This window comes from Aspergillus clavatus, genomic scaffold, assembly GCF_000002715.2.
Source record: "Aspergillus clavatus NRRL 1 1099423829791 genomic scaffold, whole genome shotgun sequence".
Lineage (NCBI taxonomy): Eukaryota > Fungi > Ascomycota > Eurotiomycetes > Eurotiales > Aspergillaceae > Aspergillus > Aspergillus clavatus.
This window is the reverse complement of record NW_001517108.1, coordinates 57,356-79,170: the sequence shown is the minus strand read 5'-3', so window position 1 is coordinate 79,170 and position 21,815 is coordinate 57,356. Positions and strand designations below refer to the sequence as shown.

Genomic DNA, 21,815 nt, shown 5'->3' with positions numbered 1-21,815 from the left:
AGCGGCTAGAGAAGTACTTCTATTTATTAATCCGTAGTGGATACTTCATAGTAGAAGGAGCCTCCTAAAGTATGTGCTACCAAGTACCAAGCCGTCACTATGGAGTACTAGTAGTAGCACTGTGTAATGTGTAAGGAGAGTAGTGGACACCTGGACTCTTGCAGATGCTTGAGGTGATACCCTGTCATTTCACTTATTCTACAAGATAGATTGTTACCAAGGTACTATCTACCGAAAATACCAAGCACCAATTCTGTATTCATCACCTGGTTTGGAGACTTTCGTCGAGTTCATTGCGGCCTACTTGTCCTACGTTGGCACTTTCTTTTTCATCATTTGAAGCGGACTTTGTCAGAACCATCAACCAGCCACCTATACACGTTGCAGAGAATGAAACTCCCTGTCCTTATCACGTCCATCCTCTGCATCGCATCCAGTGCGCTTGGCACTTCTCCAAGTTCCGATAAATATGAAAAGTACAAGTCGATGTCTCGCGTCGCGCCAATTGAATTGACGGATAAGACATATAATGACTTAACTTCAAAGCCCCGTGACTACCATGTCGCGGTCCTTCTGACTGCCACAGATGCTCGCTATGGCTGTGTCCTTTGCCGCGAATTTCAACCAGAGTGGGAGCTTATCGCGCAGAGTTGGAATAAGGGACCCAGGCCAGATGAGCTCAAATTGCTGCTCGCTACTCTGGACTTTAGCAATGGTAAAGAGACTTTTCAGAAGGTATGGTTTGGACAGTTCTAGATTGTGCGACGTGGGTTTGGCTGATCGGTTGGGGTAACAGCTGATGCTTCAAACTGCACCGGTGCTGCTCATGTTTCCTCCTACAGTTGGTCCTTTCGCAAAAGTCGACGATGCACCGTTGAGGTTTGACTTCAGTGGGTAAGGTTTCGTTAACCCTGTTCGTGGAGGTAATCACTGAAAGCAAAAATCTTCTCCAGACCAATTTCCGCCGAACAACTTTACAGCTGGATTAATAGGCACCTTCCAGAAGGCCCCAAGCCGTCCCTCAGTCGCCCAGTCAACTACATGCGAATCGTCTCTGCCGTCACAATTCTCATGGGACTAGTGACATTGTTCAGTGTTCTGTCTCCCTACGTCTTGCCTATTATAACAAATCGGAATCTCTGGGCTGGCTTCAGTCTGATTGCCATTCTCTTGTTTACCAGTGGCCACATGTTTAACCATATTCGTAAAGTCCCATACGTCGTTGGTGATGGCAAGGGTGGTATCAGCTATTTCGCGGGTGGATTCTCCAACCAATTTGGAATGGAAACGCAGATTGTTGCTGCTGTTTGTGAGTCTTCTCCCAATTGGAACGTCAAATAGATGCCCCCTAAACTGATAATATCCGATCACCGAAGATGCTGTCCTGTCCTTTGCAACAATCGCTCTTTCTATGAAAGTTCCTCGCATGGCAGACAAGAAGGCACAGCAATTGGCTGTTATAATTTGGGGAGGTGTATTGCTGTGTATGTACAGTTTCCTCCTCAATGTTTTCAAGGTGAAAAATGGTGGATATCCATTTTTTCTGCCTCCATTTTGATTTTGCGACATGATCATCTTGTGAATCTTTATTTGCTCAGAAGATTGGATCTCTGACATGATCGCAAATATCAATTTCCGGCTTCAGCCGTGGTCAGTCGTTGCAGTTCATGGCAGTGTGCTTGTTCAACCCTTCCATGGCCAGCTTACTGCCCAAACATGTCTAAAAAGCACATTTACATTGACTGGCTTGTGAGATGGTCAATCATCATATCATTTAGTTTGCTGCATATCTCAGTTCAAACAATGAAATTAGTGCCTTGTACTCTGTAGTAGTTTATGAATCCTATCTTATCATTCGCCAAATTGTTGGTTCAAGTGGTCTAGAATGATCACATGGTTCCTGTTCCTCTCATAAGTTCTGAGTTAACAAGGTATTTCTAGACGATAAGATAAGGACAAAGTGCATAAAAATAGATTACGGAGTACTTCGGACTAGTGACTACTAGATACCTCAACCTGGCAAAAGAATAACTTTCTCCATTCTATTTTATACCACTAGGACATAGACCACTATCTGTGGCTCCATCCCTTCTGATTACAGAAGTACCTATCACTGCTATTTGCATGTTCGAATTAAAACACACAATACACACAAAGGCTGAGGATGCATGAGGAGAACCTCATTTGGAACAATCTGGAAGGTGCCACATCTATATCACCATGTCTGATTCAAACAAACATCATGCTAGAAGGTGGTCGGGATCTACAGCCTCTAGGACAACACTGCTCGTTATGATCCAAGTGGTTTCACGACTATGCACATTTGCTGCGAATCAGCTGGTACTGAGGAATCTGTCACCAGCAACTGTTGGGATCGCAGCTCAACTTGACTTGTTCATGGTCACAGTATTGTACTTCTCTAGGGAGGCAGTCCGATTAGCAATCCAAAGACAGCCGACTCCATCAGTTCCCGACGCCACCACAGAGAAGTTACGCATAGAATCCTCCAAAGAAACTCGAATGGAGTCTATGGCAACTCAGTCGGTGGTGAACATGGCGTACCTCAGTCTGGGAATTGGGATTCCGGTAACTACACTGCTCGGCGCATCCTACACACGATTCGCCTCTGAGAAAGTTTCCCGGACACATTTTTACCGCGAAAGTGTGGTTCTAACAAGTATCGCGTCGGTTTTAGAGCTCAGTACTGAACCCTTCTTTGCCGTAGTCCAGCATTGTATGCTCTACAAGATACGGGCAATTGTCGAGATGGTAGCAGCATTTGCCAAGAGCATCACGACATGTGGCATATTCGCATGGGCATCTTGGAATGGCTACGACATCGGTATCCTCCCATTCGCCCTTGGCCATATCGCCTACTCTTTGGTGCTTCTTTGCGGTTATTCTGGGGCCATCGCGTCTGCCCCGAGCCGCACACGGTTCTCCTTCCTGCTCACCCGAATAAAGACAAGGTACGTAGAGTCTTTTCTATGACCATGAGCTTGGTTTAATGACTGTTACAAAGTGACAAATCTGGCTATATCGCGGGCATGTTTTCAGTCGAGTTGGTCTCGCTTTCTGCCAATGTCTTTTTTCAATCAGTGATAAAACATTTGCTCACTCAGGGCGATACCATGATGCTTGCGGCAATATCAACCTTGGAGGATCAAGGTGTATACTCTCTTGCTTCTAATTATGGCGGTCTTGTAGCACGCATACTTTTCCAGCCCATTGAGGAGAGCTCCCGCACCCTTTTCTCATCGCTACTCAGTGCAGGCGAAGCGCACAATCTCAAACCGGCTAGGATGCATTTAATCGATGTATTGAGAGCATATGGTGTCCTATCTGCTCTCATATTTCCTTTGGGACCGGTCATGGTTCCGCAGGTGCTTCACGCCTTTGGTGGTAGGAGATGGACTATTCCTGAAGTGGATCGTTTGCTTTCTCTCTACTGCTTATATATACCTTTCCTAGCATTCAACGGGATAACCGAGGCCTTTGTGTCGTCAGTTGCGACTGGGTCAGAGCTTCGAGCACAGACCGGTTGGATGGGGGCATTCTCGGCATGTTTTGCCTTGGCGGCTTACACTTTCCTGAGTATTGGCAACTTGGGCGCCCGTGGCTTGGTGTACGCCAATATGGTCAATATGACAGTGCGTATCATCTGGAGCCTGTCGTTTATCAAACGTTATTTTCGTCAATATGAGAACCACATGGGAATTGCCGAGTTCAGCCTCAGTCCCTACACATATGTCGCTGGCTCTTTGATGACCGCTATCACGATCACTAGCCCGGGTTTGTTTGATCGGAGTTTAAGTGGATTGGTACAAGGGACAATCTTCAGTGCTCTTTACGGCTTTTTCATGTAAGTCAAGCACTTTATATCCCAATATTTGCTCTAACATACCTTACAGTCTATATCTTGAGAGAAATTACCTGAAAACACTGTATTTTAGGTTTCGCCAGATCCGCAAGCCTGTAATCTCAACTCACAAAGCACAGTGATACTAATCATCAAAAACAATTTTTGTCGCCGATTTTCCAGAGTCAGCTTCTTTGAAGAACGCGCCGTAAGCACCGTGCTGCTTCTTTTTTACCGTTGTTCCGAATTTAAGCAATTCTTGAGGCACCTCTTGTTTCGCAGCTTTCAGAACATTGATCAATCTGTAATATATCAGCAAACGTTTCTACTTCAAAAGCCACACCTTGATAGGTTAGAAGAAGAATTTGGATACTTACGCGCCAGACTGAGCTTTATCAGTTTCGGTGAACAGGGTAATGGCGCGACCTTCGGCTCCAGCACGTCCAGTTCTGTTATCGATAACGTTAACCTAATTCGGTCGAATGAGAGCTTTTCCACCTACCGTCCAATACGATGTACATAATCCTCGACCGTCAAAGGGAAAGTGACGTTGATGACCAACTTGACAGATGGTATGTCGAGACCACGTGCCGCGACATCAGTTGCAACTAGCACGGTAGCAGCCCCTGATTTAAACGCATCCAAACTTTTGAATCTTTCGTGCTGATTCAAATCGCCATGGATACCTGCAACTTTGAAGTTCTTGTTCCGAAGGAGCCTCTCAACACGCATTGCCTCCTTCTTGTATAAACAAAATACCAAAACCTTGTCAAGCGCTGCAGCCCCTCTCTGATTTTCACTGAGTAACTGCACAAGCCTGTATTCTTTGTCATGCGACTGGACGACTTCGACCGTTTGTTTGATCCTTGTATTAGCACGCGGGTCGGCCGAAGGGTCTCCGCCAATGGTGACGGTCACAGCTGAGGTCATGAAGGTGGCTGCTAGATCTCTGACACTAGGAGGCCAAGTTGCAGTGAACATCACGGTCTGGCGCTTTGAGTCTGGAGTGGAGCTAATGATATCTTTTATATCCTGCTCGAATCCCTTATCCAGCATCCGATCTGCCTCGTCTAAGACTAGGTACTTGACTTTTCCCAAGTCCACAGAACCATCGTTCTGCAGATCTTTCAGCCTACCAGGTGTGGCAACGACAATAGCTGCACTCTTCAAAGCCTCTCGCTGCTCGTCTTTTTTTACACCCCCAAATATACAAGTTGCTTTGATGCCAATAGATCCTGCGTATTTCGAGATTTGATCGTAAATTTGCATCGCAAGCTCTCTGGTTGGTGAGATTATCACCGCTGCAGGCCGGGCATTCTTAAACTTGATTTTCCCCGAATCCAAGATCTTTTTGAGACAAGGTAAGCCAAACGCTAGAGTCTTCCCACTTCCAGTCTCTGCAATGCCTATGACATCGCGGCCAGCAAATAATAGTGGCCAAGTTGCAGACTGAATAGGTGTAGGCGAGGCGAAGGAGCTCAGCGAAGAATAGAGCTTGCTATCACAGCTAGGAAGATGAGAGAACGAGATGATTGGGCGAACAGCCGGGGCATCTGATGTGTCGGTAACCTTGATGGAATGTGTCGCGAGGAATTGATCTATCTCTGATTGAGGCATATCGCTCAAAACTTGCGACTGGACATATGTAGCGTCTGATTTCGAGCCAAAATCAACTGTCACATCTGCCGCAGGAGATTCCATGGTTTCTTTTTCGGGCTTCTCATTCTTTGCCTTCTTCTTTGGCCGCCGATCAGCGCCTTCATTGTGGCTGACGCGCTTGCCCATGACGTCTTCGCTTGTTTCTTGAACTCTGAGGCTTGTCGATAAAGCAGTGGAGCAGTAAATAATCGGTGTAAAGCTTCAACTAGGCTATTTTACCTTTCCTTGAGGAGATGTCGGATAATAAGAGATTTAAACTGGGTTTGAAGAGCAAGGATGAGATGATGAGAGACTTCAAGAGTGAAAGGTGAACCACTTGAACCACAAAGGGGAAAAAAAAAAGAGAGAGAGAGAGAGAGAGAGAAAGAAAACAAAAAAAAAAGTTAAGTGAAAAGTTAAAAATGACTTATTTACGGATAGAATTAACCTATAAGTTACAGCCTTACACAGTACAGGTACAGAGTGTATTCCGTTATGGACATAAGTACCCATGGATTTGATACCTAATACAGCATGATACACAGCCTATTACCTAAGCTAGATATTGTCCATGAATGTAAAATACGATATGTACATAAAATCCTGAAGCTAGCCATAACCAGCAGGGCGCCCACCTGGCTAGAGTAATAGAAATCATGGAATGAAAAACAAAGTTCCATACAGAAAGAACCGGATGATCTCTTAGATGCCATGCTCCTCCCAGAACTCCTTATCATGCCAACCGCTTGCTGTTTAAATAAAAAAAACTCCATAAGTATTAGCTGGTAATCGTAGTCAACCGAGCTATTTTCTCTAGAAAGGGGTACATAGATTTGTGTAGCATCTGGAGAGATGAGATGCAGGAGAAACTCTATGGGCTCGACAAACAACTAGTTGGGGAACCATCGAACTATCTGGATATATGTAGTTCTCTACTTCCGCTAGGTTGGAACGAGTTAGAGCCACTATAAGTACAATATACATCTTCAGGAATTGGATGGTACTTAGGCCGGCATTGAAAGGATCACTCCAACATCCAAAGGTCCCGACAACCAGCCTCTCCCTCAAATCTGTCATGCCAATATTGACCTCCTAAAATACACATCGGGTTGGCCTTTCTCCAAGCTAACATGTCTAATGTCTAAAAGACTCATATTCATTCACCAGGCCAAGGATAATGGGGGAACGGAAGTGTTGGAATCGCCATCATGGCTGTCCCTTATCATTAACGAGCCTTTGATTGTCAAGATTTGCAATCTATCATACTTGAGACAGAATTCAAGTCAATGTAAAAACAAGGGCCGCCAGCAGAATGGCAATCTAAACTCCATTAGAGCACTGTCAAGAGAGGTTATACGATTGTATCAGATTCATAAGACGAGACGCCTCTTCCGAATAATTGATGGCTTTCGCCGATGACACCTGATAACGGATGCTGACCAGAAAACCTCGTTAGCCTTGTAGACATTCCACGCCTCAACTTGTGATCTGAATCTTACCGTGGTTGATCTCCATAGTGATCAAGCTTAGCACGACATCTAAAATTCCACGTTCGGCAATTGGCTTCCTGGAAAACTTCACCAGCAAGGTTGCTCTCGCTTTGGCGCATGTCCATCAATTCATCCGCAGATATACCTAGCAATTGCCTTCCAACCTCATCAAAGCAGCTGAGCCAGAGCTGACCAGTGTGATCGCTGACATTGATGAGCATAATGTAACGATACTCTGGGCGGAGATGGGTTTTGTCGCAACTTTCACACCGCCACTGTCCGGGATCAAGTTCTGTGACCTTTTTATTGCACCCCTGGGAAAGACAAGCGGGATAGCAGATGGTATCCTGTTTTATGTAGATGACAGTTGCTCTGCACGAGAAATATGCTGCCTCATCAGACATCCCTAGTTGCTCCTCGCGTATTTGTGCAACTGTCTTGAAACGGTCCAATTTACCTGCGGACGATGACGCACTGGACATTGAGGCATGTGAAGAGAATGTCTCATGTCTGCCTTGAGCGTCATACCAGCCTTTGAGTCGATGGGCCTCTTCTATGTCTGGATCAATTGTCATGGACCCGGAGCTTAAAAGACTCAGGCTTCTCCCTCCAAAATCAGATACCTTCACGCCTTTAAAAGCGATAACGGACTCAGGAGTGGCGCTGAAATTCAGAGCCGTCGTACCCCATACAGTCAATCGAACGGAGAACCCCGAGCTGTCGACTAGTGTGAGCTCGCGCTTGTCGTACGGTTTATTGGTCGATTTTGACACGATTTGGGAAATCTCTCCAACCTCTTTCAGCACACCAACAACGTCGATGGTCGTATCTTTCTCCACAGATTGCAGATCACCAACAGTTGTGAAATTGAAACGAACTTGAGGAACATCACTTTGGTCCTCTGCCTAGATTGAGGTGTGAGTCAAACTGCTAAAACTCCAATCGTGCGTTTGCTGACCTTTTCAACAACGGTGCCCCTTTCAAATGTGATTTCATAGTCATTGTTCAAGTTGGTAAACTGCTTCTTGGCGATCTGGACCCTGCAAGGGGTTGATATGTAATACACACCGCCTTCCTGGAAAACGTCGTATAACATGTCGCACTGTTCATTGAAGCCTGTTGCCCGAATTTCGCCACTATCATCAAGTAAGTTAACGCTGAATAGTCTCCCCTCCGAGTTCCTATTATGCCAAGTTTTGATGGTCGATTTGCTTGTGCATCGCGCCTTGATCGTCCACTTGTTTGAGAAAGGCGAAATGTACTCGATTGGGTATATGGTCGCATGAGTTGAAGCCAACGGAGAACGTGTAGGCTGTACTCCAGATTCCACTCGTTGCGGTTGGATCTTAGAGCCGTAAAATCCATTGCTAGATATTGTAGTGGGTTGAGGCTTCTCCTCCACGTCCGATTTATTTTCCAGTGGCTTCGGTTCCCCAATCTTCTCTGCCTCACCTAATTCTTGCAAAACTTCGAGATCTAAGATGATGAGAATCCTGTATGTCTGTTAGTTGAATTCCATATTTAAGATTTTTGGGTCCAGACTTTTTCCCTTTAACAGAGTTTGCTTGAAATGACTTCAACCGGACAAAACACCCCTTTTTAAGCATGCCACTGGTCACAAAGTGATTTGCTTCTGGAGATGGAATATCATTAAGATAAGTTTTCCCAAAGTACGGCCATTATCACTCACGGGTTGCGAGCATAGTTTGAACATAGTTCGTGATATCACTAAACACAGCCCTGTAGCGCTCTGGATGGTTCGGCTGGGGAGGCAATGGCTTGATCTGGACACACTGAACGATCGGTTCCTGAACCTGCGGATTCCTTTCGTCAAAAATGGCACTGTTTAAGTGTCAGCAGATCTCTCCGCGTGTTTCTTCCTTTCAAAGGTGATACAGATTAAGATATAGCGGGTGCTTCAGGAAGTAGCAAGGAGGATAACATACCTGAGTGCCCCAACTGAGACTTGGGAAGCAGCATCTAAAGCCATGACGGGACTCAAGGCGAGTTGTTTAAAAGGGAAGTTTAATAGAAAAAAAGAGAGAAAATAAAGGTAGCTCGGAGAAGAGGGGATCGTTGTTTTAGTAGAATGAAATGACCAGATCTCAAAGTCTGAAGATGCTGCCGACTTGCTCACATTCAACCATGAGCACTTTGTAGTGTGTTGAGAAGGATGGATCAAAAAGGCGGCAAGAGAGTGCCTCGCTCTTGAGCTTGAAAGAAGATCGGTATGATGGTAGTGATGGAGAATGGATATTACCTTCAGTACTAATGGAACACGCGCTACATTGACGCGACGACGCGTTCTTACCCTCCCCACTTCTTTCTACATGGAACAACTACTCCGGAGTAAGTATCTAGTACTACGGAGTACTCCGTAGATAGTACCTAACTTCCTGCCAGTTATTACTAAGTATCCACAATACTTACGAGGTACTACTAGTACGGAGTACAAAGTAAAGTCCTACGTCGTAGTACTCCATGAGCGGTCCGAAACGCCTTCCTACTGCTCCTACGTAGGCGCCCAAGCTCTGGGCAGAATTTGTAGGTCCCTGCTCAAATACAATTATTTCAGAGATATAAACGGTCTCTCCTATCAAGCAAGCTAAGAGTAAGAGTACAGTCAGAAGTTGGTTTATCTCTCATGTCCACAACGTACTCCGTAGGCAGTTGGCCACACCAAAAGCCAAAAGACGGCCATTACCCCACTATCTTTTTAAGCTCCCCTCATTGATAAGTTGAACTGCTCTTTGCCGCTACATTGGAAATAACTACTAGATACTACATCTTGAAGCAGCTCTCTACCCATCTACCATTTGACATCTACATATCGCTTTTTCTATCCCGAAACTTACCGGCTTACTTCTTTGGTATACTCGTCCGTCTTTAATCAGCCCATCCGCGCTTTCCACCATCTCATTGGTGACCTAAAGTCTACTGCTTTTATCACCAGTCAAGTTCTATCACATATCCATCATAATCCCATCAATATGGCTTCTTGTCCACATGTTAATCTACAAGGTTTGTTGGTGATCTTCTCCCATCCTCACCCTTGAGAAGTAATCCATGGTTGATACTTGGTTTGATAGCTCTTCATCCACCCTCGGAATCCCAAGCTGTCTATCGTGAAGATTGTACACAATGTTTTGACTCCGTGGTTTGTTGCTGTATCCCTCTTGTCGCTCATTGTTACCCTATGGCTAATTTTGATTGATTGGAGGATGACGACGCTGGGTTGAATGTTTGTCTCTCTTGCTTCAATGGAGGCTGTGCGGGCGATCGCAATCATGCTGAGCTACACTACAAGCGCTTCGGTCACCCTTTGGCTCTCAACATGAAAAGATCGCGAAAGAAGGTACAGGTGTGTTGGTGTCTGATCATTCTCTACTATCATAGTAATTTAACAAAAGTAGCGCGACGAACCTCCACCCAAGATCTCAAAACTCGCAATCGCAGCAGAAACAGATGAAGATCGTTACGACACAGCAACTTACGTCGTTTGCTATCAATGTCACTCCGATCGGATTGATCCATCAAGTGGCAACCTTCCAGATGTGATCGGGGGTGTCATGAAGGCCTTGACGTTCTCGAAGAGAGAAGAGATCAAAGCCTGGGAGCAAGAGTTTGTTCCCTGTGAGCATACACTCTGTTTGGTCCAGCAAGACTCCAAACGGATTGAATCCCAAGGTCTGCCCCAATTGCTCAATCCCCTTGAAATGTCCGTCCCTTCTGACCAGAAAACGCAGAACTCAGTCAGTGCTCAATGTGCCCTCTCAAGGAAAATCTGTGGCTTTGCTTGGAATGTGGCAATCTCGGGTGCGGACGCAGCCAATTTGGTGGGATGGGAGGCAATTCACATGCACTTGCACATGCGGACTCGACATCCCATGCCGTAGCCGTCAAGCTTGGCTCGATAACTGCAGATGGGAATGCTGACATTTACTGTTACAAATGTACTGAAGAAAGGACAGATCCAGCTCTTGCGACTCATCTCGCTCACTGGGGGGTCAACCTGAGCGGTCGTGAAAAAACCGAGAAAAGTCTAATGGAAATGCAGGTCGAGCACAATTTGCGATGGGAGTTCTCGATGACAACTGAGGATGGCCACGAGCTCACGCCAATTTTCGGCCCTGGTTTCACAGGGTTGGCCAATCTTGGAAATAGTTGCTATCTCTCAAGCGTCATTCAGTGCTTATTTTCTCTCCCGGAATTTCAGCAAAGATACTATCGTGGTGGCGACGAGCCACCATTGACCGCTAAACCGGCCGAGGATCTAGAGACTCAGATGGAGAAACTTGCTGATGGCATTCTTTCCGGTCGTTATTCAAAACCCAACGTGGATGTGTTTGCCTCGCCCGATTCAGCGGAAGTTCCTCCCCAGAAAGGGCTGTTGCCATCAATGTTCAAATTTCTTGTGGGGAGTGGTCATGAGGAGTTCTCGACGATGAGGCAGCAGGATGCGTTTGAATTTCTCCTCCACCTATTCAAACTGCTTCAAAGGATGCAATGTCCCGAGGAGGGAAAGAATCCTATCGAATGTTTTCAGTTCGCTCTTGAGCAACGTCTTCAGTGCCAGTCCTGTAGGAAAGTCCGCTACCGATTGGATGAGCAAGACAACGTCTCCATTCCCGTCCCTGTCCGTCGACTCCCTGTTAGTGGTGATACGACCTCTGTGGCTCAATTCGGGACGGTGACGCTATTCGAGTGCCTGGCTGCTTTCACTGCGAGCGAAACCGTTGAGCTCAGTTGCCCTGCCTGCGGAAGCAAGGATGGATTCTCGAAACGATCTTCATTCAAGACTTTCCCACAGGAATTGGTAATCAACGCCCGACGATTTGAGGTTGTTAATTGGGTTCCCACCAAATTAGATATTCCGGTAGACGTCAGCGATGCGCCATTGGATTTCACCCCGTATCTAAGCAGCGATCGGGAACATGGCGAGGAATCTCTCCCAGACGAGGACATCTCGAACAGTGTGTTCTTGCCTGATCATGATGCTCTTGACCAGCTTCTTGCCATGGGCTTTCCTCGGATCAGGTGTGAAAGGGCACTTTATTCGACAGGCAACTCCAATGCTGAGGATGCAATGAACTGGCTTTTTGCCCATGTGGACGATCCTGATATTGATGAACCCGTTGTACGGGACCAGGTCTCTGCGGGAGCCCACATGGACCAGCAAGATCCACAGGCGGTGGCTCAATTGAGCGAGATGGGCATCGATGAAAAGCGCGCCAGGAAGGCCTTGGCTGCTTCGGATGGTGATGTGAATAGGGCCATTGACTGGGTTTTCAGTCATCCGGATGATGCTTCTGACAGTCATACTTCCGAGTCTCAGTCAGGATCTCGGCTTGGTAGCCATGGCCGAACACCTGGGTCTTTTGATACCCCAGCTATGTATCAACTTCGTGCCATTGTTTGCCATAAAGGATCTTCAGTTCATGCAGGGTGAGTAAATTCTCTGGCTGGCGATCATTCTTTGCTGACAATAAAAAACCAGTCACTATGTCGCATTTGTTCGGAAAGTTCTGCCAGGCGAAGATGCTTCATCATGGGTCATGTTCAATGATGAGAAGGTTGTGAAGGTTGATGATATTCAAGAGATGAAGAAATATGCATATCTCTATTTCTTCTCTCGGGTCTAAGATACAGTATCATGACCTCAGACTTTCATGTAGTCTTATCAGTGTCTCCAACTTTCTATAACATATGCAGGGAAGGTACAGGAACTAAATCTTTCAAGTCTATTACATAGGCACCTGCCCAGAAAGCCTTGGGTGTGATTATCACTGTATCAATATGTATCTCGGTTCCGAATCGTGGGGCCTGGGTGGAGGCCCAAAGATTTTGTTTTTCATCTGATCCACCTCGAGTAAGTCCAACTGATTCTGTTCACAACCTGGAGTTGTCTAGACACTCCATTTCGTATGTCCAAAAGGTCATTAATGTCCTCGTGAAACTCCCGAAGGTCTACCCCCTTCAGGACAGTTACTGCTGTTCGGAGGAGAGCCTCTGCATCACACAGCAAGAGGCCATAGTCTTTGAAAGTTAGAGTACCGCTGTCGGTGGGCGTTGATAGAGTCAAAGTTCGGTCAACATTCCTGGATTCCTCGTCAGTCCCTAATCAAATGGGGCTTTTGCACAAGACTTACCGCAGCGCATGTCTCATTTCATGCTGTCGCCTGCCTATCTGCAACCCTTTGCGATTTCCAAAGAGACCAAGAAGCCATCGCAGAAATGCATATGTAACCATTATTCCCGGCGTCAAGCCGACAAACCTTGGAAATGTTAACTGCTCGTACAATACTAAACATAGAGGACGACACGTACCCAAAGACCAACTCCTGACTCTTTAGTAAAGAATCAATGCCGCCAATCGCTATCTCAACATCTACTTTCGTCTTTTGGATTTGAATCAGAAGCGCACGAATCAGGTCACCACGTATAGTGCCAACAAACGGTTTGCGAAGGTCATTCTCGTATGCTCTCAATACTGGCGTCAGATCACCTTCTCTGATTTTGGCGGTGATCGATTGAATCTGCTGGGCGGCCAATTGTTCATGACCCAATTCACCGCGATCGAGAACAAAGTCAAGTACCATCCTCTCTAAGCTGGCCCTATCCGCCTCGAGACTATTCTTGCTCATCAATGCGATCTCACTTCTTTCGTCGTGCCTAATGGTACCTATTAGTTTACGTAAAGGTTCAACCACCCAGTTGGACCAGAATTCGAACGTTGTCGATCCGATATCAGTAATCCATCTAAGGATCTCATGCCATCGACTAGTCAATATCTTCAAGAACGTGCTTCCCGAAAGAAGTGCCACTAAAAGCGGAAGCCAGCAGCGAACCAGATATGAGGGGCGCCCGTGAGCTTTGATGGCTTTTCTAGATTTCTCCATATGGCTGGGTAAGAGTGCTCCGAGTATACGGGAAAGTTGTTTGATGACCAACCCCGGGTTTTGCTCGGAAATGCCCAAGTCAGATGGTAGCCGAGCGATATCATGATCAATGATATTAAGATACCCAGCCTCGAGGTGAGTACTACCGGATATTTGAGGCATCCTCTTCAGGAGGCTTTCCAACATGGTGACAGATCTGCATATAGTATCCCGCAGATGATCATTGACGGCGTACTCTCCATGTACACCCTCAGTTTCGAAACTCAGGCATTGTTCCATGATAAGACCAAGACTGCTCGCGCTCTCAAGTTTCATTGCCATCAACGCTTTCCTCTTTTGTCTGATTTCAGACCTGCACGAAACAAAAGGTGACAGAATAAGGTTATGCAGTGGGCGCATCTTGGTTGGTTTGAGACATCTATGTACTACATTGTAGAACTGCACCCACGAGACTTGCGGGATAACACCCCATCCTCGTTGAGTACGCTGCTTCTCTCTGTGCAAGAGACAACAGTTGATGCAAGACCAAATCCGATCGGGAGACGTTTGTAATGCGTATAGGCCAGTGTACCAATTCGAACCCAACACGTCATCCCAGTACAGCACTTCTTCGCTAATATCTTGCACGTTGTCATGGAAAACATTCATGGTTATACCTAAAACTTGCACAAGCGCTTTCGCAGCCACCAACCATGAGAGATCCGAGACATAGGTGGTTGCTTTGCTTGAAAGTTGCAGCTTTTCATGAATGGTAGGCGGGAAATTGGAGATCAGGAACTTAACCCGGTCTGCGTGAAGTAACGGCTGGGAAGTAGACCTCGCTGAGAAAGACTTGATCAAGTCATGCAGATTTGCTACTTCCGCTAACGGGTTAGAAGCCCCATCAGACTGGTCATGGGAGCCCACTGAATTCGAGTTCAGATCGTTATAGATATGGTGTTGAACCTTATCGAGCTCTGTGTCTATGGAGTGGATATGACTGCTGGTTGTCAGCTTATTACGCTTATTGACCAAGAAGCACAGATTAAATACTTATTTATGACAATCATGGCTTAGATTTATCAACCAAACTGCCCATTTTATAAAGGTTATGTCTGATTGAAAGTAGTGACTGCGAGGTGAGGTAAAGCTGACAAGTCAAGACAGGTATAAAATAAGTTGAGTAGGCAGTTTGGTTGCGGGTTGTCCCAATGGATATCGAGGATGCTTCTATGGGCTTTGGCTGGCCTGCAAGCTAGGTGCTATACCTGGTTAGGCGATTGGCTCCCAGACGGGTTATACGGAAAGCGGCAAACGATGCAAACTGTAACACCAGTTTATGTACACCGTATAGCTACAGAACTGTGTAGACTGCAGAGCAGGCTAGCAAGTCGTAAAGACAGATCAGGTCACAGGTAAGTATGTATGTGACTAGCTAGTATCTACAGTAGTCCATATATACGAAAGTATGGAGTTGAACCCCGGGCAGGGATGCCTAATAAATAGCCTATGGGTTATACAAAGCAAAATATTGAGTACACGCCGAGGGGCATCTAGATACCTACCTTGCATACAATGAACATGTAGGAAAGTAATTTCATGAAAAGTGAAACATTGGCTGTGTTTATGTCTATCATCTTACTCGACTCACTAGTTACTAGTTAGTAGTCTAGTAGAGTCACTGCAAGTGACTATTGGCATTTGGCAATTGGGAATCATTTCAGGGGCAGAGGCTAGAGTGGGGCCCGCTTGGCTAAGATAGGAAGAACGGCGAAAAAAGGAGATATAGAAAAAGTCAAGAGAAAGTCGCGCCACCCCGGGACTAGATCTCCTGAGTCCCTGTCCGCACTATATACTTTGCACTAACTTCCTCTCTCCACAACAATCCAACAGCAAACTTCCATATCTTTTCTCCTTCTTTTCTCTTTCTCTGTTCCTGTGCATTACATCTGTCAATGGAAATTCTTAGATCTTAATCTGGGGAGTCTCATCAATCACACCAAAGGGACACGGTATATACACATAATGTCAGTCATCCACTTCGTCCAGATCTACTTATCCTGACTGTTTCAAAGGAATTCAACATTATTCGCCACCTCTCCCGGCACGTATTGGGAGCAATATGAGGAGATCTCGAGATACAATGGCCATTTGAACACAGTGGAAAGGCTATGGACTGCGTGGTATGCGTGGATGCAGAATGACGTCCTGGCAACAGGAATAATGTCGTTTATGATGCATGAGATTGTCTACTTTGGCCGTTCTCTTCCCTGGATATTCATTGATAGCCTGGGTTTGCTGAAATCCTACAAGATCCAGAATGTAGGTTTAGGTCCCTTTTTCTCATCTGTGTCACTGGTTTGACTGATGTTGCAGAACAAAACTCCCTCACTACGGGAGCAATGGGATTGTGCCAAATTTGTTCTTCTCAGCCACTTTACTGTGGAACTCCCTCAGATATGGTAATTGGTGCGACTCAGTCACAGTTTTGCTGAATGCTAAATCTCCGGCAACAGGCTCTTTCATCCGATGGCCCAGTTTTTCGGTCTATCGACATCAGTCCCTTTCCCTTCTGTCTGGACCATGGCATACCAGATCGCGATATTCTTCGTTTTAGAGGATACATGGCATTACTTTTCACATCGTGCACTCCACTGGGGTCCATTGTACCGGGCCATCCATAAGATTCACCATCAGTATTCGGCGCCTTTCGGTATGGCTGCCGAATATGCGTCGCCGATTGAAGTCATGATCTTAGGCTTTGGGACTGTTGGTTGTCCTATCCTTTGGTGTGCATTGACTGGTGATCTCCATATCTTCACCATGTACATTTGGATCGTCTTGCGGCTTTTTCAGGCCATTGATGCACACAGCGGCTATGAGTTTCCTTGGAGTCTGCACCATTTCCTGCCTTTTTGGGCAGGAGCAGATCACCATGATCTTCACCATGAGAAGTTCATTGGCAACTATTCGAGTAGCTTTCGCTGGTGGGATTATGTGCTTGACACTGAGTACACACCTGAGGCCCTTCGACGTCGCAGAGAGGTCAAAAGTACCACAACAACCAAGAAGGCTCAGTGAGCTTGTCAGTTATCAATGGTCGTTACTTGGTTTTTGCGTTGTCGACCGAAAATGAATTTGCGATGATTTGGTGTATCGGGATATACCCTCTCTGGAGACTGGTGGGGAACTTACAGTGATTGAATCAATAGATAGATAGCTCACATTATGACTTAGTGATCAATATAATATTCCTTTTTTCTACCTCTTGCGTGTCTGGTATCACCTTTACATATATTTTCAACTTGGGGGTTCATTTGTGAAAAGGCCTTGGGTAACCTTAAATTCACACATTCACCCTAATCTTTATCTTTATTTATACCTCCTACCTCTTGCTGACTATCTATTCTATAGTATAAATCCTTAATAAATTTTAGTTTTGTTCATATCTTATTTAATGCTATGAAGTAATTATAATATTACTAATGTTATATAGGCCTAGGATCCTAAGTCCCTTTCTAATTTTTATATCATAAAGCAGCCAAAGTAGCAGAGCTATTTAGTATTATTAATATTTAAAAAATAATAATATGATAAAACCTAACTCTGTATTAGTAGTTATATATACAATATAGCCAAATTCATAGGACTAGATATAATATTAAAATTATGTATAAAATACTATGATTGACCGGTTGATTAATTGATTGATTGATTTGTTCCTTACTCTGTTTCAGCACTTAGCTAGGCCATGCCAGAGTATAAGGATCTATGATCCATGAGAATTAGAAACTAGTGTGAAAGAAGAATGATTATAAATAGATTTAAATATAGGTATCCTTATTTAAAGAGATTATTACTAAACTCTAAAGTTTAGTAGTTATAGGTAGGATTTATATCTTTATAGGTTATATAATTATTTATATAATCTCTTATAAGGAGTCTTCTTATTATTAGGTTTCTTTATAAAAATAACTTTAATATAATATATAATAAATCTTTATAATTTTTATAACTATCTCCTCTCTTAAAAGATCTTAATCTCTAAGATTTATTTAAGATTCCTTATTTATAATAGGGTGCACTAGTAAAAATCTTTATTTAATAAAAATATTTTTTTATAAAGAGAAAATTATAAATAATAAAAAAGATTTATTATTTTTTTCTTTTATAAATTTATATTTATTTATCTTCTTATAAAGGCTTAGTTATAGATAGACCTCTTTAATTATAATATTTTTATTATTATTAAAATCTTCTTATAATATATTTTAGATTTATATTATTTATTCTTATAATACTTCTATAAATCCCTTAATAGCCTTATTATATAAAATTTCTATAGAGTAGGATTTAAGATAATAATAATTTTTATAGAGTATATAAGCTCTTCTTCTCTTTATCTTTTATATTTTTTTAGTTTTTATTATAAAAGTTTTAATAAGAGATCTTCTATAATTTATAATATTTAGAAAGAGGTAGTTAATATATTATAAGATATTTTATAAAAAAATATCTTTTTATATCTTCTTTTCTATATCTTTACTCTTACCTATTCTCTCTAATCTCTTAGAGGTAAGTAAAGACTTATAAGTCTATAATATTCCTATTAATAGTTCTTATAAAAGGAGGAGGAGGCAGCCTTTATACTATTATTATTATTTATTATATCTCTCCCCCCTATGCCTATTACTACTACTACCCCTACTAGGCCTACTACTACTACTACCCCTACTATTATTATTACTACTACTACTACTACTACTATGGCTCCTCCTATCTCTCTTTCTCTTATTCCTATAGGGGCCTTCCTCCCCCTATATAGGGTTATATATAGGCCTTTTTTTATTAATTTAATAAGAGTATAGCCAGCCCCTATCATAAGGGGAGCCTCTATCTTTAGGCTATTACTATCTTTAGTAGATACTCTTAGGGCTAACTAGGATACCTCTATATCTATTATTAATAATATTACTACTTAGGCTTCTAATCTAATAATAGAGCTACCCCTAGATACCTAGTTCCTCTCCTACTTATAGAAGAATCTAGTAGTAGTTATAGGGCTCCTATCCTAGATAGGATTATAATTCCTATTAAACTAAAAATAAGTATAGGTTACTAAGACCCTACTCTACTCTATTAACTAATATAACTTTAGTATACCTAGTTAGCTAGAAGTCTATATCTAGCTTTATAAGATTATTCTTATAACTAGAGCTAGGGTAAGACCTCCTACTAACTAAGAGTATAATATTTATTATAACCTAAGTATAAGCTTAGTATTTATAATATACATTTCTAGTAGGCTAGCTAGAAAGTATAATAACTACCTCTACTATAGCTATAAGAACTACTCTTTTAAGTATCCTTAGGTCTAGTAGTTACCTTCCTAGCCCTATAAACTATATTATACTTATGCTTAATATTAGGTACTTTTATAATAGTAGGTTTAGGAGTTAGTGATTTTTTTTTTTTTTATATTTCTTTTATTTATTATTTTATCTTTTTCTTAATAAAGATAAGTTTCCCCTCCTTATAAAGTTCCTTATATAGTCTTTATAGATCTATAAATAGTATAGGTCTTTTATAGGTTTCTAAGTATTATCTTCCTTAGTATATCTCTTCTATTAGATATAATACTCTATAGATTACCTATCCTCTTATAAGTCTAAGATTACCTCTAGGTAGTATTTATAGTCCTCTTTTATAACTTTATAGATAAGAAAATATTCCTATAAGTTTATCTCTTCTATCTCTTTATATTTATAGAGTATAAAGATAAAAAATATATTATATATCTTAAGGTCTGGTAGTAGATTTATATAGTAGACTAGATTACTTATATATTCTATAATTTATACTAGACTAGTATTTAACTAATCTAACTTTATAGTTAGTCTAATCTATAATATATTCTTAGTAGAGATCTAGACTTAGTCTCTTACTTAAAATATCTTTATAATATATTCCTTATTATAGTATTTCTTTTAGTAGGCTTAGGCCCTTATTAGAGCCTCTTTTATATATTTATAAATATATTTTAGTTTAGTTAATCTTTTTATAACTAACTCTTCTGTAACCTTACCCTTTAGTTAGTTTATAAAATCTATTATTATTATATAAGGATTAATACCTATAACTATATAGAAAGATATATTCTTAATAGATACCTAGTATATATTATTATAGATAAACTCTATAATAGGGAGATAATTAATCTAGTCTTTTTAACTAAAGTTAATATAAGCTTATAAATACTATTCTAGCATACTATTTAGGTATTCTATCTAACTATTTATTTATAAGTAGTAGGCTATAGAAAGGCCCTTATAAATTAGGAGATAAAATATAAAACCTATCTAGAAATCTTTTATAAAGATAGAACCCTAATCTATAATAACCTTTTCTAGGATTTTATAAAGTTAGAAGACTTTATAAATAAGAGTTATTACTAACTTCTCCCTACTAAGGGTAGTCTAGATAGGTATAAAATAACTTATCTTACTAAATTAATCTACTATTACTAAGATACTATTAAAAGCTTCTTATAAATTTACTATAGAAGTACTTATAGGGAGATCTATAATTAGATTTATAATAATTTAGATCTAGATATCTATAAGAATAGGTATAGGCTCTAGTAAGTTTTATTACTTATCTTAGGTCTATTATAATCCTTAGTATACCCTATAAGCTATATAATATTTATAGATAAAGTTATTTACTTCTAGCTACTAGAAGTATCTTAGGACTAACTCTTTTATTATTTATTCTATAAAGTAGTCTATAAAGAAGTTATTATAGAGTTTTATAAGAATACTTAATCTTAAGCTATAATAATCTAAAATATAAAGTAAGCTCTTATAATAGAGGAGCCCTTTATAGCTTATCTAATATAATAATTTATTCTTTATATAATAAGGCTATAATAATTTCTTTATAGCTTCTATCTATACTATATAAATCTTCTTTATAAGTCTATCTTATATAAGTAATCTTAGTAGTAAAGCCTAAATTTCTATAGAGAGATTTCTTATATAAGGGCTTAATCTCTAGATACTCTTATAAATACTAGCTCCCTAAGCTACTCCCTCTTATAAGTTTACTATCCTATAGACTAGTACTATATAAATCTTTTATTTTATATTTTTTAGAGTATTTACTTTAGTAGATTCCCTTTTATAAAGTATTAATTATTATCTTAGTATATTAGGGTCTCTATCTTCTTAGTTCTAGATATTAGTCTTTATAGCCTCTCTCTTATAATTAGCTCTTTATAAGAGTCTATTTATAGGGTTCTTTTTTCTAGTATAGAAGACTATCTTAAAATTAAATACTATAAGTATTTATAACTATCTTATTTATCTTTATAATAGTTAGGGTATAATCCTAAAGTAATAAAGACTATTATAATTAGTAATAATTTTAATAACTTTCTATAAATTCTCTAGGTAGTAGCACTACTCCCTAAAGGATTTTATTATTATAAGGAGTTCCTAATTATAAATATTATAGTTCTTCTCTATAGGTTATATCTTCTATAAGAAGAAGGCTATTAGCTACTAATAACCCTCCTTACTTAGCTATAATAATATCCTATAGATAGTATATCTAGATATATCTATTTCTATCTATAAGTAGTACTTCTTATAAAAATAGGTAAGAATAATCTACTCTATAAATACTTTCTTTAATTTATTAAAAATATTTACTACTTCTAGGATTAAGAACTCCTTCTCTAAAGTTCTTCTCTTACTCTCTAGGCTAGGTTTTTATAGAAGATTTAAGAGATATACTAAAAAGTATAAATACTCCTTAATAAACCTTCTATACTAGTTAGTAAACCCTAGGAATACTAGGATCTCCTTTATAGATTCTAGTTAAAGCTATTCTATAATAATATTAATCTATAAAGGTTCTATTTCTAGACCTTCTAGTATAATTATATAG

At 41.3% G+C, this 21,815-nt stretch overlaps 7 protein-coding genes across 7 annotated transcripts, besides 7 other annotated features; 4 read left to right on the top strand and 3 right to left on the bottom strand.

The window, feature by feature from the left end:
* Positions 1-390: 390 nt before the first annotated feature.
* Positions 391-1,558, top strand: ACLA_068030 (OST3/OST6 family protein; the record flags this gene model as incomplete). Its single annotated transcript, XM_001275201.1, has 4 exons — positions 391-735; positions 797-894; positions 954-1,309; positions 1,377-1,558. 4 exons carry the CDS (start codon positions 391-393, stop codon positions 1,556-1,558), a joined length of 981 nt encoding a protein of 326 aa, XP_001275202.1.
* Positions 1,559-2,520: 962 nt separating this feature from the next.
* On the top strand, positions 2,521-4,002 carry ACLA_068020 (Rft domain protein; the record flags this gene model as incomplete). Its single annotated transcript, XM_001275200.1, has 3 exons — positions 2,521-2,969; positions 3,023-3,862; positions 3,912-4,002. 3 exons carry the CDS (start codon positions 2,521-2,523, stop codon positions 4,000-4,002), a joined length of 1,380 nt encoding a protein of 459 aa, XP_001275201.1.
* A 2-nt stretch (positions 4,003-4,004) lies between these two features.
* On the bottom strand, positions 4,005-5,644 carry dbp3 (RNA-dependent ATPase DBP3; the record flags this gene model as incomplete). The annotated part of the gene is made up of 3 exons (XM_001275199.1): positions 4,005-4,161; positions 4,237-4,308; positions 4,362-5,644. The coding sequence occupies 3 exons, from the start codon at positions 5,642-5,644 to the stop codon at positions 4,005-4,007; spliced, it is 1,512 nt and encodes a 503-aa protein (XP_001275200.1).
* Positions 5,645-5,859: 215 nt separating this feature from the next.
* Positions 5,860-5,886: a microsatellite.
* Positions 5,887-6,838: 952 nt separating this feature from the next.
* ACLA_068000 (replication factor A subunit protein RFA1) lies at positions 6,839-8,977 on the bottom strand (the record flags this gene model as incomplete). Its single annotated transcript, XM_001275198.1, has 6 exons — positions 6,839-6,932; positions 6,997-7,892; positions 7,946-8,480; positions 8,530-8,620; positions 8,678-8,829; positions 8,934-8,977. 6 exons carry the CDS (start codon positions 8,975-8,977, stop codon positions 6,839-6,841), a joined length of 1,812 nt encoding a protein of 603 aa, XP_001275199.1.
* Positions 8,978-9,993: 1,016 nt separating this feature from the next.
* Positions 9,994-12,629, top strand: ACLA_067990 (ubiquitin-specific protease UBP14; the record flags this gene model as incomplete). Its single annotated transcript, XM_001275197.1, has 6 exons — positions 9,994-10,008; positions 10,077-10,121; positions 10,208-10,348; positions 10,401-10,674; positions 10,734-12,432; positions 12,485-12,629. 6 exons carry the CDS (start codon positions 9,994-9,996, stop codon positions 12,627-12,629), a joined length of 2,319 nt encoding a protein of 772 aa, XP_001275198.1.
* A 209-nt stretch (positions 12,630-12,838) lies between these two features.
* ACLA_067980 (NCA2 family protein) lies at positions 12,839-14,534 on the bottom strand (the record flags this gene model as incomplete). The annotated part of the gene is made up of 3 exons (XM_001275196.1): positions 12,839-13,085; positions 13,137-13,262; positions 13,315-14,534. 3 exons carry the CDS (start codon positions 14,532-14,534, stop codon positions 12,839-12,841), a joined length of 1,593 nt encoding a protein of 530 aa, XP_001275197.1.
* Positions 14,535-16,088: 1,554 nt separating this feature from the next.
* ACLA_067970 (sterol desaturase family protein) lies at positions 16,089-16,946 on the top strand (the record flags this gene model as incomplete). Its single annotated transcript, XM_001275195.1, has 3 exons — positions 16,089-16,187; positions 16,242-16,327; positions 16,382-16,946. The coding sequence occupies 3 exons, from the start codon at positions 16,089-16,091 to the stop codon at positions 16,944-16,946; spliced, it is 750 nt and encodes a 249-aa protein (XP_001275196.1).
* Positions 16,947-17,549: 603 nt separating this feature from the next.
* Positions 17,550-17,582: a microsatellite.
* Positions 17,583-18,551: 969 nt separating this feature from the next.
* Positions 18,552-18,632: a microsatellite.
* Positions 18,557-18,632: a microsatellite.
* Positions 18,633-20,002: 1,370 nt separating this feature from the next.
* Positions 20,003-20,401: a mobile genetic element.
* Positions 20,402-20,822: 421 nt separating this feature from the next.
* Positions 20,823-20,858: a microsatellite.
* A 302-nt stretch (positions 20,859-21,160) lies between these two features.
* Positions 21,161-21,815: part of a mobile genetic element that runs on past the window's edge.